General features: G+C 36.2%; 1 protein-coding gene across 3 annotated transcripts in view; it reads right to left on the bottom strand.

Moving 5' to 3' along the window:
• The window catches only part of eps15 (epidermal growth factor receptor pathway substrate 15), a 35,526-nt gene extending 17,201 nt beyond the window's left edge, over positions 1 to 18,325 (bottom strand). Inside the window, exons 1-13 of one of the 3 annotated variants that reach the window (XM_067414119.1) lie at positions 18,181 to 18,325; positions 15,467 to 15,508; positions 11,824 to 11,913; positions 11,421 to 11,468; positions 11,239 to 11,334; positions 10,977 to 11,039; positions 10,698 to 10,823; positions 10,014 to 10,073; positions 9,115 to 9,315; positions 8,875 to 9,020; positions 8,566 to 8,719; positions 7,176 to 7,261; positions 1,388 to 1,460 (exon numbers count right to left, since the gene is read on the bottom strand). In XM_067414119.1, coding sequence (XP_067270220.1) covers positions 1,388 to 1,460; positions 7,176 to 7,261; positions 8,566 to 8,719; positions 8,875 to 9,020; positions 9,115 to 9,315; positions 10,014 to 10,073; positions 10,698 to 10,823; positions 10,977 to 11,039; positions 11,239 to 11,334; positions 11,421 to 11,468; positions 11,824 to 11,913; positions 15,467 to 15,508; positions 18,181 to 18,207 — 1,212 coding nt within the window. In that variant the 5' untranslated portion in view covers positions 18,208 to 18,325. The remainder of the gene's footprint in view (positions 1 to 1,387; positions 1,461 to 7,175; positions 7,262 to 8,565; positions 8,720 to 8,874; positions 9,021 to 9,114; positions 9,316 to 10,013; positions 10,074 to 10,697; positions 10,824 to 10,976; positions 11,040 to 11,238; positions 11,335 to 11,420; positions 11,469 to 11,823; positions 11,914 to 15,466; positions 15,509 to 18,180) is intronic. The other 2 variants (XM_067414117.1, XM_067414118.1) reach the window with 2 other exon arrangements.
• Between the last annotated feature and the right edge of the window lie 239 nt (positions 18,326 to 18,564).

Below are 18,564 nucleotides of genomic sequence, written 5' to 3'. Positions count from 1 at the left end.
AAACAAATATTGATTACATTCATAATTTGCAAGAGGCCCTTGCCTCTGATTGCTTACAATATTGATTTTTAATTATTTTAATGTTGCACTTTTGCATAGGGCTAAGGTTGTTAATCTGTACTTCTTTTCTCTGAGAGGATGACACAGAGAGCCGTATATATATGGGCGTTCTTTTGCAAAATAGACATCAATTGAACTGCCCTCTGTTGTAATATAAGAGCGAAATCCAATTTAACTGTAATTTATACAGGTAAGAGATCACAGGTGTCACAGGCACATTTTTAGATCCAAAAAGCAAATGTAAACAGCAGAATAAGTGGCCTTGCGTGATGACAGGAAAGGAGAACCCTAGAGATCGGGGCCAGCTGTGATATCAATATGCCATCTAGTATCCATATGCACACACATATCTGGCTATCTACTCTTCCTGTATGCTTGCACACACTGAATTGTTTTTCCAGCTCATTAGGCATCCATCTGTCAATGCATTCACTTAATGAATGACCACACATTAAAATACTAACCTGTACACATCTGAATCTTTACCTGGCATTCAAATTCAGCAGCCTACAGCATCTTCTAGTCCACAACATGGCATATTTTCAGTTACATACACAGGAAATGTAATTATGCCGTGGGTGAGAGCGAGAGAGGGAGAGGGAGGCAGTAGATCTCGATGGAAAAAACACCAAATTTATGAGTCAGGAAGCCAGTGCAGATATATAGACCTTGAACTTCTTTCAGCCTCGCTGAAAGACAGCGAGGAGAGAGCCGTTCCACGACGAGCAGAGAGGATAAAACAGACAGACATGGAGCTTTTGAAAAACAGCAGGCTCCTGGTATCCTTTATATGGCCCTTTATTGATTCAATAAGTGGTCAATAAAATCTTGACATTATGTACAAAATAGTCAATATAGAAATAACTTTAAGAGCTAACAACTAATATCAAAACTATTTTAAAAAATTGATAAAAAATTATTTAAAAAAAAATTAACTTGGATTATTAAACTATATTCTGTCTGTCTATGTATACATAGGTGAAAATATATTAGAAGATATATTATATATATATATATATATATATATATATATATAACATTTACTGTTATTACTACAGTAAGAATATGTAACTATATCACCTTAAAATAAAGTGTTACCTATTTTAAAATGTAATTTATTCCAGTGATGAGTAAACTGAATTTACAGCAGAAATTATATATTATATATTATAAATATATTATTATTAAATATTTCTATTTAGCTGGATATATTAATAATTTTTGTTTATGTTATACAAGTTATATATATATAGCGCTGTCAGATCAGCATCACCAGTCAAATAAAAACAACACATTTATTTCCATTTCATTTTAAAATGACTAGTACCTGGACTTCGCTGTTCCTCTGTCGTATTGTTTCCTCCCTCTCTTTAATGTCCTGTTCCACCGTGCTCTTCTCCCTGAAAGACCAGCACAGACATGAGTATTTAATCACAGTGGCGACGGCGGGTACAGACAGCCAGCCGCCTGGAACAGCATGGACAGCATCTCCCTCCAGCACCATCTCTGCATCTGCTGCCTGAGCTTGTATGTGTGAGAAAAGAGAGGCTGTACATGAGTCAGTGTGTCAGAGCTGCACATGAGCAGATGGTTTTCTGAACGTCAGGAAGAGTGGGAGGAGGGAAGCAAGGAGGGAGGTAGATGGGTGGATGCAGGGTTTGAATACATTAGAGGGGTCTTTATCTTCACCTTTAGGCCATGCAGGTTCAATTTAGCAAACATTTCTGTAACAACTGCAGTTCCTGGAAATGCAAGTGATGCTCGCTAGTATTAGACCAATATAATAATTGCCTGATGTCTGGCCATTTTGAGGTGTAAAAAATGTTCAGACATCAGACAATCATATTGGGGTTGGTGAGATTTTGTAATGTTTTTGAAAAGTCTCTTATTCATTCATATTAAGAAATATTCTCAATTTATAATAACTGATTTCAATACATTTTCAACAATAATTGTTACAGTGTAATTATACATTTAAGTACCGAGTCATTTTAATTAACAACATGTATTTACTATAGGGTAGGTGTAGGATTAGGATTTGGTTGAGGGTTAATAATTTACTGTTATTACTATAGGAAATAAATGTAACATATGTAACAAGGACAATGTAAAATACCAGTGTACGTTACACTATTTTAAGGTGAGGTAGTAACATTGTAATTACTCAAATAAGTACTGCTGTGTAAAATTAATTAACTACATATATTTACTATAGAGTTACGTTTAGGTTTAGTTACTTGTAATTATGCATAATTTACTGTTATTACTATAGTAAGTAAATGTAACTATATCACCTTAAAATAAAGTGTTACTTATTTTAAAATGTTATTTATTCCAGTGATGAGAAAACTGAATTTACAGCAGAAATGATGCTGCATTCATGCCATGGTTCAATTATTGTAATTTTGAGATGACTGCACGTGACGTTTTACTCTGAGGAATTATGCATTTCTATGTCAACACTAAATGAATCTACAACAGTCAGGTGGTACAGTGGCAATGTGGTACAAGAAGGAGCACTCAGAAAATTCCCAGCATACAAGTTATATGCCTACAAGACAATGAACTTGGTCTTCTCATAATTATGGTAATTACGACATGGTGTGAATGATAATTTCTTATTACTGAAAATAGGTCTTGCGGCTTAATATTGTTTTGGAGAAACCATGAACCACAACATTTATTTTCAAGTTGCTTTGAGGATATATTTGTAATGTATATATACACCTTAGAAACTGCTGTTAGAGAATATTGTTGATATTTTGGAACCATGACGTGTGTCAAATATGTGTTTGCTGCTGGTACAATGAGCCTAATGATTGCTTGTTGGCTCAAGTCAAAAGAGTAAATGGGATTTTGCCATGGGTTAATAGGATATTTTCATCATGCAAATAAGTCTGATGGTTTAGTTAAGTAATAGCACGCCTCTTTTCGACGAAAACAAACCCCTAATACTAACTATAAGCAAGAGTAAGCAACACCACTAATTGTTACAAGAGTACTCATTACATGGAGGGTTAACATTGGATTAAGTGTACAATAGGCATGTTTGCTTGCACATGCACTCATTTTTCTCAATTTGAATTAATCCAATCCAAATTCAAATTTGGAAAGTTCTGTTTAATGTCAACCATAAACATTGTAAGCCAAAGCAATAATGTCACAGGAACTTCTGTAACCAGAACTGCAGTTTTTTCATTGATGACATAAAAGAAAGAAAAAAATAGAAAGCTGACAAAATGCCAGAAGATCTTTTTAGATAATAATTAGTCACCTTCACCGAACAGTGAAGATCAGTTCATAAAAATGTGTTTATGTACTTCTCATCTTAAAATGTAAAAATGTATGTAATCACACGCATAATGGCACTGCGCATGTGCGCATAGTATTTTTGAATCCGATAGAGAAAAGAGATTCAAGCGTTCACATAATTAATTTTTTCCTGTTGTCTGTTGATCTAATCATTTCAGGTCTACACCAGTCAAACTGAGCTCAGTTACATGAAGATCCATCAATCCGATTATTATCCGAGCATTTCAGTGCATGTAAACATAGATAATGCTTATTTGTCATAGTACTCATCTTTTAAGGTTGAAAACCATCCACCATTTGGTTACCAGCCCAGATTTTAACCACTACGGCATAGCATCAATGCCTGAGAAATACGATGCTTTGTTAAATGCATTTGCATTGTAAATCCATTTGTAAACATATCAACTACAATCATCTTAAAAGGCTATGATGTCAACACTTAGATTTTCTAAAACTAATAATTTAAAAATAGGTTTATGATGATGCTGGAATGTTTCTGTATGTATAATATCTCTTAGATGACAAGGCTTGTGATGTAGCAAGAGTAAAGAAAACAGAAAGACTAGAAAAGGAAAAGAAACAAAAATGTTTCATGAAACAGTTTAATAATAACAACACAAATCTTTCCCAAAAAGATTTATCAGGCCATCTTTACTGGATAAGGCTGAACTGTAATAAGCTCTGACTCAACGTTTCCGCCCAGATTCTGACACAGTGAATTTATGCTGCAGTCTTCCCAGCAACAACAGAGAAACACACATGGGTATGACCAAAGTCGAACACACAAACTGTGAGTCAGAGACTCTCAGGAGAAAAGAGAGGAGGAGAAAACAAGAAAATAAAAAGACTAAAAGGGGATTTATAAATAATACAGGACAAAATGAGGGTTTGAAATAAAAGTCTTGCCAACAGACTTTAATCCACCTAGAAACTGGATCTTGAGCAACCCGGATCAGCCAAACACAACAGAGCATGAGTAAACCAAACAGTCTATAATTGCTTTTCTTTTTTAGAATGAGGGTGTGGCCTGATCTTACCTGTCACCTGAGGTCTCCCGTTGCCGTGGAGACTTAAGGCAATCCCGAACCGCACGCATCATTTTAGTGACAAACAACAGCCCATCGTATAGAACCTTTGTGTTTTCTATCCTCTCTGCTCATCTTCTTCTGCACACTCTATTTCAATCAGACTCATTACTTCTCACTTACTCTTTCTCTTGCACTCAAGGGAAGTGAGAAATGCTAGAACTGCTGTTGAGCGTCTATCTCACACTGAGAGTGAGTGTGCTGTGAGCTGACAGGTGACGGTATCTGCTTTTGCTCAAACTCTGTAAACCAAAGATGGAGAGAAAACCAGGGGTGGGGGCATTTTACTCTTTCTGTTTGTGTAAATGAGAGCTCCACCTCTCCTCTGTGTGCTAGTGACTGCCATCACAAGGTGTTACCTCCTCTGGAGACTCATTGCTTACAGAAAGTGATTTAAGCACTCATATACAGCACCCACACGTGTTGAATTCCGAATCACTACCTTTACTTTCCTCATCGGTTATGATTTATTCACCTATATGTTGTTCCAAACCCATAGGACTCTGAGAACCCCAAAAAGAGAATTTAAAAAAAATACTATGCCATCAAAGGTCTAGCTCCTAGTCTTTCACTTGGTCTCAAAATTGATATTGATAATAGAATATTATATACCTAGAATATTAAAATCGACTGCGGGTGATAGATTCTTTTCTTATTTAGCATTCAAACTATCATAGTTTGGGATGCAGACACACTTAGTAAGTTTAAATCTGGATAAAAAAACATCTTTTGAACCTAGCATAGACATAACACACCATCACATATCTGCAATTCAAATTGAATGATAGTTAATGAGGTCAACCGGAACAGGGAACACTTCCCACAACATCCAATGTACTTGTCACATTCTAAGAGGAATGGCATTTATGCTAATATTAGCCTGTCTGTCTCACTTTTATCACAAGGCTACCGTGGTCAACCGGATACAGTGCAGAGGTGATCTGGTCCCCAAACTTTACTTCCCACTTTCACATTTGGCTTGCTTAGTTGGGGACTTCAATACTGAGCAATATTGAACTGAACCGAATCAACACTGAACTGACATCAGCTGAACTATTACACTAATGTCTTTTTTTAAACTGCTTTACAGCAGAATTCTGTTTACATCATTGATTATTTTCCTGTTATCACTATAAATTCATTTAGAAAATCTGTTCGCTGCCGTAGCTAAAAAAAAATCATATCGATGTATCTAGGTTTTTTTTGTTAAATGGCAATACGGTATATATCTCTGTATTTTCTACGTTTTTCTATTTGGATTAAAAAAAACATTTATTAAAAAATGTTAATAATATAAGTTAAAAAAACACTTATCTGTCAGAGCGTCTGCTGATTTAAATTATACACGTTAACTATATTTTCCCAGTTATTTTGAGGCCATTTATTTTTTTAATGGGCCAATTTCAAACCATGATTCGAACGGTTATGAATCAGTGTATCGTTTCAGGATTTGGATCGCCAATGTCACGTGATTTCAGCAGTTTGACACGCGATCCGAATCATGAATCAATACGCTGATTCATAACTGTTCAAAACTTTGTTTTGAAAACGGCCCATCACTATAAAAGTTGTTATTTAGTTTTTTTGCGCACAAAAACTATTCTCGTCGCTTCATACAATTATTGTAGAGCCACTGTAGTGAGATGGGCTTTGTAACAACGTCTTTAGTGCCTTTTATGGGTCTTAAGAGAAGAAATGACTTTGGGGTCAATGAAGACCTGTCTGAGCCATCGGATTTCAAGAAAAAATCTTAATTTGTGTTCCGAAGATGAACGGAGGTCTTACGGGTGTCGAATGAGATTAGAGAAAGTAATCAATGACATAATTTTCAATTTTGGGTGAACTTACCCTTTAAAGGTAATTTGTCACTAGTCTTGTGGTAAACAATTCTTCAGAATCTTTTGTCTTCCTGATCTTAAATAAAAATCTGAAAACATACTACTTCCCCTCTGGAATGGCCTTCCTTCTGATGACATCAGTTTAACTGTGGAACAGGATCTCCAACTGTCAGTCTGCTGCTAGCTTTGACAGAGAGCTGTTTGAAACATACTTTTCTAGATCTAATCAACTCCCATGGGGAAAAAACAAGCCACACCCTCAATTTCTCTCATACAATATTGTTTCACACAGAAAATATGTCAATACTGAAGTAAAGTTGGTCGCAAATTCCGGTTCACACAGACTTTAACATAAGTGATTTTGTCTTAACACTGTCTATGATTCAGACAACTAATTCAGCTTGGTATGACCTTGCACATTACGATGACAGAGCGAGGAACATTAAGTAATGAGATACTCATTAAAGAAACCATTCATCAGTTCAATTGCATCTATCATGACCTGAGGACAGATTTGGCCAGAATGACACTGAGATTATTGTCAGACCAACACTTCTGTTTTTGTGGTTTCATAAGCTCCTGTGCACCTGTATGAGGGCATTGTGTGGAAACTATAAACACACACTATATTGAAACAGATGGCCTGATAGTACAAAAAAAAAGAGAAATGAAGAGTATCCTATGCTAAAAATGTTGAAGTCTTGAAAAGACAGAAAATGCAGTGGTTACCCCTAATGACTTCCTTTATGTACAGATATCCATAGCCCATGGGTCCACAAGACATATATTAAGTTAAAGCCAGATATTTACTTTTTTTGTTTTAGTTCAATACCAGCTCTCTTGTGAAGATGAGGAGAGAGAAACAAGATTAGTAACTCACCTCTGTAGATCCACGATTTCATTAGTGAGCGAGTCCAACTCTTTAATTGCGGAGAAATCCGCAGCCTGTACTGAGAGAGCATTGTTCTGTTCAGCAGCAGGGAGGGAGGAAGCATAGAAAAGAGAGAAATGGGGATTTTAGTTTCAATCCTACATACCACCCCCCACCACCACCACCACCACCACACACACACTATAATATATTACATCTATGAGGGCAGAATTCTGTCATACACAATGTATATTAAAAAATGAAATAAAATATAATAAAATACAAAAACAATATGCACTATGTATATAAGAAAATACTTTTACCAAGTGAGGATGTATTAAAAAGTGACAGTAATGTGAAAAAGATTTCCATTTCAAATTAAATGCAGTGCTTTCAACTTTCTACTCATATAAGAATTATGAAACAAATTCAGTAACAATTTCCACAAAAATATTAGCAGCACAACTGTTTGTAACACTGATAATAACAAGAAATGCTTATTGAGCAACAAAACAGCATAGTAGAATGATTGCTGAAGTGTCGTGACGCTGTAGACTGGATTAATGATGCTGTTATTAAATATTTCATAATATTACAGTTTTTACTGTATATTTGATTAAATAAATGCAGTCTTACATAAAGCATGCTTTATACCCGCCATGTCTGGACGAGTGTGAAGGAGCGCTTGACAAAAATGCTGCCATTGCGGTGTGAGAAGTTGTGTGCGAGACCCCATTTTGTGTGTAGCGGTGTGCACTGGATTTTTTTGTAACTGTTCATGGCTCCGCTTCCAAAGATGCACAACTTCGAGGCGATTCTGGCCGAGCATGAACGTCTGCACCGGCACCCAGTTTGCACTTGTCTAAATTAATTGCTTATATTTACAAAATGAGCCTGCAATAGCAGAAATAAGCCTTTTAAATTATGATTTAAATGTTCTTATATCACAAGTAATAATCTTAATGTTTACTGGGTTTTAGAAAATTTGTATTTGGTTCTTTTGTTGCATAGGTTTTGTGAAGTGTAATAAAAACAAAGTCACTCACTGCTGCTTCTTGATGGTTTAAAGAACCATTACTCATAGTCGCCCCCTGTTGTGTCAAAGAACAGAACAACACCTCTTTCTTTTGGGAAAGAGCGAGTGCAGTCATCGGAGGCTTGCGGTCAGAGCCAGGCATTAGTATAAAAAAGGCTAAAGTAACTCTTTACAATTTCTTTTTTTTGAAATATCTTACAGACCCCAAACTTATGAACTGTAGTGTATGAGAGAAACTACCTCACAACACAAAGCAGAAAGATAGAAAAAAGGATTCAAGGGTTGCTCAGTAACAAAATCCCAACATTATCTATTTTTTTCACATTCAAAACAACAACAAAAACAATTTAATGAGCATTGTACCTGTCGTGCCAGTCTATCACAAGGAGGGATCATTTCCGGGGAGAGTGTCTGTGGTGGGTCTACTCCCTTTGAGAGCTTCTGATTGATTAGATATAGAGCTAATGCAAACTGATCCCGGGTCAGCTTTCCAACGTCACCTATATCGCAAAGCTCCCTATAGAAGAATGCACAAAAAAGGCAAGCCAAATTAACATTACAATACAAATCCATGCAGTTTTAGTGTTTAAAAGTATGGATTAGGTCTAACTAGTTTTGCACTAGACTTTCCAACTAATAATGGAAATTTATATCCAACAAGTGGCATCTCACCAAATGCGGGCTAAAGTAGCAGATGGCAAACCCGTCTTCAGAAATATATCTCGAACCTCAGCACCAGATACCAAGCCATCCATGTCACTATCTGTCTTGATGAATAAGTCATCGTATTTGGCTTTATCTGCTGGAGATACCACCCACTGCACACACACGCACACACTTTTATACATTGATGTAATTCATAGCAACACAATTATCAATAAGCTTTTAAAACTGATTTGAAATGAATGTGACCTGTGGTGGTGTAGGTTTTGCTGGCAGTGTTTTAGATCCAGAGTGGGCAGAGCCTCTCTCTTTATGCTGTGCTGGAGATGGTAGGAGGGGCATCACAGGAGGCGTGGCTATGTTTTTTCGTTTTGATGGTGGAATCAGAGCAGCTGGGAGAGACATGGGAACTGGTTCGGACTCCAGGGCTCTGTATACCAAATACATGGCCTAAAACATACAAACACACACAAAATATGTGACCTATTAACACTGGACTAACTTCTTGAGATTCAAGACTAATCTTCAAGTATACAATCAGAGTAGTGTAAAAGGCAACTTTTCACAAACAGGAAACAATTTGCTAATGTCAACTTGTGCCACCCTTAAAAAGTAGGCATGAAGTGTAATAATGTAAAGATACTAAGAAGCTATTTATGGGTTGAAAAACATTTCGACTCAAGTTTGTGATAGATATAACTGATAAAAAGCGGTCATGGGGGCTGCCACAACAGGTTTAGCTGCAGTCTAGACTTGCTTAGATTGGCTTGTAACCAGTTGTTATCATTGTTCAATATAAAAAAATAATTCATAGGAATTTTTACAAAAGCTGAAATGTAAATTTGTTTAATATAAACAATATAAATATTAACAGTAAATTAATTATAACATTAATTGTTATATAATATGAAATATATTATAATATGAATTATATATATATATATATATATATATAATAACTTGTATAACATAAACAAAAAATATTAATATATCCAGCTAAATAGAAATATTTAAAAAAATAAAAAGGGCATAAGCACAAAAAAAGAAAAAGAAAATACTCAAAATATAAGAAAATTTGATTTATCAATAAATATGATAGTATATAAATAATAGTAAAATAACAGTGCTTTAGATGTCACAAAACTCACCACAGCAAACTCATCTTTGTCCAGCATGCCATCTCTGTCAATGTCACTGAGCTCCCAAACCTGTAACATTTAGAGAGGTCAGATAATTTTTGGCTATTAAATCATTATTACTAATGTGACAGAATCAAATTACAAAGTTATTTAATTGTAATTTCATTTTAATACATTCTGAAGTCTGATAGACAATTTAGCTGGTAACACTTTAGAATAAAGTCTCATTTGTTAACATTAGTTAATGAGCGATGAATAAATACTGTAACAAATGCATCGCTAGTTAATAAAAATATAACTGTTTATTGTTTGTTCACGGTACATTAAATGATGTAAACAAATACAACTTTTGATTTTAATAATGTATTAGTAAAATATTGACATTAACATTAACTTTATTAATGCTGATTAATAAATGCTGTAGAAGTATTGTTCGTTCTTAGTTCATGTTATCTAAAGTAGTTCACTGATGTTAATAAATGTACCACAGTGTTACCATTTAGCTAAACCTTAGGTTTTTGTCTGGTTTTCACCTTTTAAAAGACAAATACTTTCAAGCTATGACTGAAGTGTGCAGCCTGGTGGTAAGGCCTAAAAATGCACCTTTATATAAAAGATGAAGTAAAAGTTGTATCTTCAAAACCCGCATTCCACTATCATTTTAAAACCTGCTTGTCACCGCGCTTGTCTTACCCTGCCAAGAACATCCACAGGGAGTTTAGAATTGAGGAGCACTGGTTTGACCTTATCGCCCGTGAGCATGCCACCCACTGGAGAGAGGCTGTCGAAGATGGCATCAAATTTCAGCTTCTCCTCTGCCTATTTGACGTACACGAACACATTCATAAATGAGCAATTAAGCAATCGAAGCATTAAACTGAAAGGTTAAACTTATTTATGACAAGTTCTAACTACAACATTTATCGAACAACTTATTTCTAAACAACCAAAAATCCCTTGGCAATATCTGACCTTGACCATCCATGGGCAGTCTGTGGGCACAGGGCCAAACTGAAGAGGACTGCTAGTGTCATGCTAGACGGGAAACAGAAGAACAGTCATTAACTCACGAGAGACAAAGCCGTTTTTACCACGTAAGCAAATAAAATCCCCAACTCAGCAGCTTTTAAGTCATTTGTAATTATATTCCCAGTTCTCCCCTGGCACATGAAGGACATGTGATGTCATTTCCCTGGTCTGGTGAAGAGAAAGAGGAAGTTAAGATCTGACTTACAAACTTTGGGGGAGGAACAGCAGTATTTAGGCTCTTAAGAGACACTTCAAGTCCATTCTGAGCACACGCCACCAAACGGAGGGCTACAAAAAATTGCTGAGAAGCGACAAACAGACGAATATAGTTGAGAATGTATTGCTTAAGCTATATTTATAATAATGAACCATTATGTTTCAAAATACCTGCTTGTTTAGGGAGCCTTTGCGTTCCGAGTCTGCTAAGTCCCATATCTGTGGAACAAATTTGCAAAAGTTGAATCAGTAATCATTCAGTGCTTTGTGTAAAACACTGAAGGGCACAATATTGTATGTGCATATTCTGTTCTATTAAAGAGAAAGTTGTAAATGTTCAATTAGTTTCAGGAAGAAAGTATTTATAAAAACGTTATTGTGAATTTATGTAATGCAAAATGTAGTAACACAACAAATTGCAGGAAATCAATGCAGCAATATAAAGACGGTAAGTACATTACACCGCCTATCCTTTTCTACTTAAATCATCTTGATGTTTCCAGCACTCAATCAATTCATTCGCTGATTTGCATTTCCCACACTGCTATATTGGAAGCATGCTAATTGATGTTACCTTGCCAAGGACCAGGTCTGCAAGGCCAGATCTCTTTAAAAACAAGGCTGCATCACTAGCTTCTACACGCCCACTGCCGGACGGATCTACCTGTGGTGGAATAAAACATAAAAAAGATTTGACGTTTGGGATCTGTTTGATTTGTTCATATTTTGAAAGTCTCTTATGCTCACCAAGGCTGCATTTATTTGATCAAAAATACAATAAAAAAATAGTATTGTGAAATATTATTACAATTTAACATAACTGTTTTCTATTGTAATATTTGAAAATGCATCTTATTCTTGTGAATTTTCAGTAACATTATGCCAGTCTTCAGCGTCACATTATTCTAATGTTGATTTAGTATCAAGAAACATTTCTTATTATGATCTGTGGACAACAGTTTCGCTGAAAGGAACACCCACTGCTAGCCTAGCTTAGCACAAAGAGTGGAGGTAAACGGCTCCATCTAGCCTACTGCTCAATAAGCGACAAAATAATGCCAGTATTTTCCTATTTACATGTTGTGATCATAGACTGTAAAAAATATGGACGTAATAAATGGCTATCCAGCTGTCACTCAAAGTAACCACACCCTTAATTATGCAGAACTTTAAGGCTTTATATAATGTAAACGAATGAGTTACAAAGAAATTCACCCCCCCTTACAGTTGTGAAGGGCAAAATTAACCATATAGACCAAACCCACAATTTGTACCAGGCTGTAAACATGTTTTTTTCTGCTGTAAAGTTGGGAATTTTAACATGGGGCTCAATGAGATTCTGCTCCCTTCTGGAGCCTGTGTGGCAAACCTAGCGGCCAGTCGAGGAATTGCAAGCCTCAAGAGAGAGGTTGCCGCTTGGTTGTGATGTGTATAGTTACATTGTGTACTAAGAATGACGGAAAATTAAAAGTTGTGATTTTCTAGATCGATATGGCTAGGAACTATGCTCTCGTTCCTGCGTAATAATCAGGAACTTTGCTGCGATTTTTCAACTATATTCAACTATTTTGCTGAATATCATTGTGCCGCTGCACTCATGGTACGGCAGCAAAGTTCCCTGATTATTATGGTCTAGTCTAGCCATATCGGTCTAGAAAATCACAAATTTTCATTTTCAATTAAAAAAAACAAGTCAGTAACAATGCAATGCACAAATTAGATTCTCTTAAATGAGAAACCAGCTCCATGTTTAACCCCTAATTGTCACTGTCCCACTAGCTACGTTTTTTTTTATATCACATATTTTAGTAATCATAAATTAGGTATCATTCAAACGCTTACGAACTCAAAATTCATCCTGTGAAAACCATTGACATTGGACGCTGCGTTACAATGGAAACAGTACTTTAAATTTTTGTGATGTAAACTTCCAATTTGGAACACAACATGGTTAGATATATGGCTTTGATTTTATAATAAAAATAATTTTCAGTAAATTTGATTTACAGTACATCTAAACTTCCATACCTTTTTTCATACTTTCATTTTTTGAAATGCGTTATAACAATAATATGCTGATGAATGTCTTCTTCAAAACAAGATCAAACTTAGGGCTATATTCCAAAGCATTATTTAATTACAACCGTTTAAAGCAGGGGTCTCAAACTCAAATTACCCGGGGGCCACTGGAAGTAGACTCTGGGTCAGGCTGGGCCGCATCAACCCCCCCCCCCCCCCCCCCCCCCCCAAAAATAGAGCACAACTTATCCAATCTTTATTATTAAGAGTTCTTCTGTTTGAACACTGTATGTTCATACTTCAAGTAACTTGAACATTACTTTCTGAACATGAATGGTTCATATAGGCTTCTCTAGCCTACTCGTGTGTTTTTTTATTTTTATACTGCCAATATTTTTTAGATTTTTGGATCTGATTATCCTTCGTCCTTCGCACCTATCTATTACCAACAGGTATGTGATGGTAATTGTGTACTAATAAATATGGCCAATAGAAATAAAATCAGTATGTAATACTGAAATAATAAATGTTTTTATTTTTATTTTAAATAATAGACTAATTCAAATCAAGGCCATAATCAGGTCAAACAGAACAGTGAACGAAATTCTAGATCAAATTCTAGTTGGGAAATAATCAATTTGGGACTATTTGCAAACAATATTTGCATTAATTGTCGTCAAATATATTATTAGTCCCCAGATTATTCGCATGAGTGAATAAGTACGTACATCGGCTGCTTATATTTGAGTTCCTCACTGGTCTAACAGAAGACTTTTAGTAAATCGTCTCAAATGTTCAGAGTTCTAATCCGCTCATAGTTTTCTTCAAATGTTCATCAATGGTTGTATATTAAGAGCATGGACACGTTGCATTTTGTGTGCATTTGTGTGTGTGCAATTTAGTTTTGTGATTTCACCGGAAAGAATAGTCTCTCTCCGCAACGGCATTACGCGAAATATTGAAGCGCTCGTCTGCGTGTGTGAAGACTGCGCGAGCGAGCATGTGCGCGGACCAAAAGAGAATGTATATCCCGCCTACTTTGATTTGATTGGCCATTTGAGCGCCGTTAAACCACATTCATTTCGACTGTCTGATTAGCCTCTGTTCATGTCAATCACGAGGTGTCAACCAATTATACTGCACGAGAGAGGGCTGAGCTAACTCTCTCACATACACACACACGAAGTGGGGCATAAAGCGCGGCACAGGCACACGCAACGACTCCGCCAAAAATGGTTTTCAGAGCAACGCGCGGGCCACACTAACACTAAACTTTGATGTCAAGTAGGGGGCCACAAAATATCATCCTGCGGGGCGCAAGTGGCCCGCGGGCCGGGAGTTTGAGACCCCTGGTTTAAAGGGATAGTTCACTTTAAAATGAAAATTCTGTCATCCTTTACTCACCCTCAAACCTGTATGAATTTCTTTCTTCAGCTGAACACAAGGGAAGATATTTTGAAGAATGTCAGTAACCAAACAGTTAACTGGAGCCATTGACGAGTATTTTTTTTTCCTACGATGGAAGTCAATGGCTCCAGTTAATTACACTGTAAAAAATTTATGTTCAATAAGTTATGACAACATATGTTTTTACATTGTTTTAACTCATCAAAATAAGTTGAGCAATGTTAAACTTGTTTTTATTAGTTATACAAGATGTAACTCATTTTTTAAAGTCAGTTTAACATAATTTAAGTTGAAATAACTTAAACATCCAAGTCGATTCTACTGCAAAAGTTCAAAATTTGCCTTTTTTTTACAGTGTAGTTTGGTTACTGACATTCTTCAAAAAATCTTTCTTTGTGTTCAGCTGAAAAAAAGAAATTCATACAGGTTTGAAACAACTTGAGGGTGAGTAAAGGATGAAAGAATTTTCATTTTAAAGTGAACTATGCCTTTAAGTTTGGATGGTGCATTTTCACATCTATTCCTAAAAAGGGGGGTGACAGTCAAGGGGTTAAACCATATACTAGTTCAAACAGCCTGCTTCAATCACCCAGCACCGTTCAGTTTGCAAAAAATTCATCACTAATTCATAGCGGAATCCTTTTACTGAGAGAACGACACTTACGGGAGGCAGAAGCCTCAGAGTGCTTTAAGCTCAAACTGGTGAGGTGAGGTTTTTATTTCTCTTCTTTCACCAAGTTCTCTATAATGCCAAAGTGAGACATAACAGAAAAAGCTGATTAAATTCTTACCTGTCGATAGTATTTCTCATAGACAGGATTCCCACTTGAAAGCTGCAACCAAATAAAAAAAAAATGGTTAAAATTATTCCATGCACATTGTTTAATCTCTGAAACAGATTAAACGGATAAAACATTCAATCAATACATAAATAAGCTGATTAAAAGGCACATTCTTCTAAACTGTTGGCTTTCTTGGCAGCACTGACACATTCAGACCTCTGAAAAGGAAATGTTAAAACCATCTGGCAACCAGGTGAACATTTATAGAATGGCAATGTGAAAACAAACGATCTCACAATGACTTTAAGTACTCACACACCTTGGCCGTATATAAGATGTTGATTAAACACCCACGCACACATTAATGGTGGCTTTCTTAAGTCTCCCTGCCATTCTCTGGCGTTCACAACACAAACACTGAGCTTTTGTTGAGTAGGGATTCACAATAGTCGAGCAAAGCAACACACATTTGTGCAGCTGACTGCATATGCCAAAACATCGACATTGGGTTTAGTCACGGCCAAAAGGCTAATTTATAACATATGGACGGATCAAGTGGAATGAGACACATTATGATTGTTTAAATGGTGTTTTTAGTAAACACCAACCCCTCTGCCAGTCAAATGCTATTATATCTGATATTTGCATCATCATCATGACGCATAAGCATCAACTTGCTTTTCTGGCCATGATAGGCTAGGTTCTGCCAGATCCCAACTGCTTTTTGGTTGAAGTTCAACAGCTCTGTCTGTCTCCCATCAGGTGGTTACTGGTGCATGCTAATGTGATGCTGCTGGCACACAATATTGAGCAAAGTGCCACCAAACATTTCCTTGTCCCGCTGAGAAAGGAGTAGGAGTTTTTGTTGCACTTCTTAAAAAAACAAACAAAACAAAAAAAAACACTCAAATAATTTTGGACTTTCAGGCTGTTCTGATTCCAACTCATTTCCTGAGACTTATCCTGGCATGTTCTTCTAACAATTACCAAGCTACCGAGCTAAGGCTTAGTAAACCATGGTAAAACATACAATGAAAAAATACCATCTACTAAATCTACAAAACTCTCTTGGAATTCTGTTCTCACGCTGTCTTTAGACTGGAAAGAGAAGCTAAATAAAAATACCACAAAAAGTGCATTTACAGACTGTTTAAATGCTGCACAAAAGGATTTACACCAATTGCAGAAATGTGATAGAATTAATACTGAAAATATAAAACATTGAAATTGTGATTAATGTAATTTTATAATTGTAAAAAAAAAAATATATGAAATTGAAAGAATTATATATAATTAATATATATTATATAAATATATTATATATAAACCTTCTTAACAGCAAAATGTAGCGTTTTCTTAAAACCAACATTTGACAATATAATCAAGGTTATATGACTGATTATTTAAAAAAATATATAATTTCATGCTTGTCTCCTGGCTTCTTCAGCATGTCCCAAACCAAGCCTATGCCCTTGGCTTCATAGAAAGCAGAACAGACCGAAGATATGTCATTAATACTGTAATGCATATTTAATGCATGTGTGCCTTACTTCTAAAAGAGAGCACACCATCAGCTGCATGTGGTCAACACTTCAACCACCCTCGCCATTAGAGAACAGTGTTATTCTTAAAGCAATAAAGAAACGCAACATGCAAAGGAAGGAACATTTTAGACCATCAATGCACGGATCCCTCTGGACCATTAAAACAGTTTCCATGCATGTAATGCATATGATGTCAGAAACCTTTTTTTGTTTTACAGAAGAACAACTGCAAGTGACACTGAAACTATTTCGTAAATATTTGCTTATTTAGTTACATGCAAAGACCACATCAGATATAAGTTCATATTTAACTGCTAGGAGATTTCTGACTCTTTAAAATCTTATTTTAATCGACCATAACCTTTCTTGAAGGCTGGTGGTCTGTTTAGCCAGCTAAGTTAGCGAGTGTCAAATATGCTTTAGCTAAGTTAGCTGGCTAATTAGTTTACAGAATGTAGACAAGAGGCAAAAAGTTGTTATGGGTAAAATAAATAAATAAAAGTGAAAAGTACACAATATCACCGAAATAGGGTAGTACACACCGTATTTGCATAAAAATAACTTCTCGTTCCTAATGACTAATGGACGAAGAGAGAAAAAGTGAGCTAGCAGTGTAGCAAAACTTCCTGCTGCTTTGCAATGCCACTAGACATAGCCTACATTGTGTATTGTACAAAAACACACATTTAATACAAAATACCAGTGTCAGATATCAGTAAAATATGCCTTTAATAATGTAATTTAAACGTTAGTTACATAAATCGAAGAAGTAACGTTAATCACTGCAGCTTCTCTAATATTTCATTTAGGCAAAGACATTTTTCAGGCACTTTCACGCATTCATAGCCGAGACGAGTAAAAGTACAAAAAAGGATAGTCCCTTTGGATAATCTAAAGACATTTAAAAGCGGGAAAAATAAATAAAGTTTTATCCACCCTAGTTCAACACTGACACACTAAGCTACGCCCTTACGCAAGTCCCTAAAAGAACACACTGAAACTTTTTCTCTCCCCAAGCAAATGGCTGAAAACAACTTTAAACCGCTGCGACCAGACAACAGGGTGTGATCATTTTTCGCTCTAAATCGCAAATATAAAGCTCCACGGATCTGAAACGCGTATGAAACGACCTGGAAAGTGATTTGGAAAGTGTTATATTTATGTAGAAAGGGAGGTTACCTGAGTCAGGGAGAGACTGGCAGCCATAGTGTTTCTGTTCCCACTAGTTCATCCTGCGTTGCGATAGGCAATGGGCAATATAGGGATGCTACAAAACCTGGTACTGGATTTCTCTGTGGATTGAGGGGAAAAAGAACCCGGCGCTGGATTTTTCAGTGGATCTAGCAGATGGCTCCTGCAAGTGCACTGCAGTGCCAAAAGACGTCCAGCCCCTTATGGGTAAGGGTGTGGTTGGACCTTCTAGCTACACCCATTACGCCCAATTTACATCTAGAGAGAAAGCTGGACTCTGCACTGCAAAACCAAAACCTGGTGCGGGACTTATCAGTGGATGAGGAGGTGATATGAGCTAATGCGAGCAGAAAATGTAGCATTTCTCCTTTT

Source organism: Pseudorasbora parva, chromosome 13 (assembly GCF_024679245.1).
Source record: "Pseudorasbora parva isolate DD20220531a chromosome 13, ASM2467924v1, whole genome shotgun sequence".
NCBI lineage: Eukaryota > Metazoa > Chordata > Actinopteri > Cypriniformes > Gobionidae > Pseudorasbora > Pseudorasbora parva.
This window is presented reverse-complemented; position numbering and strand designations above follow the sequence as displayed.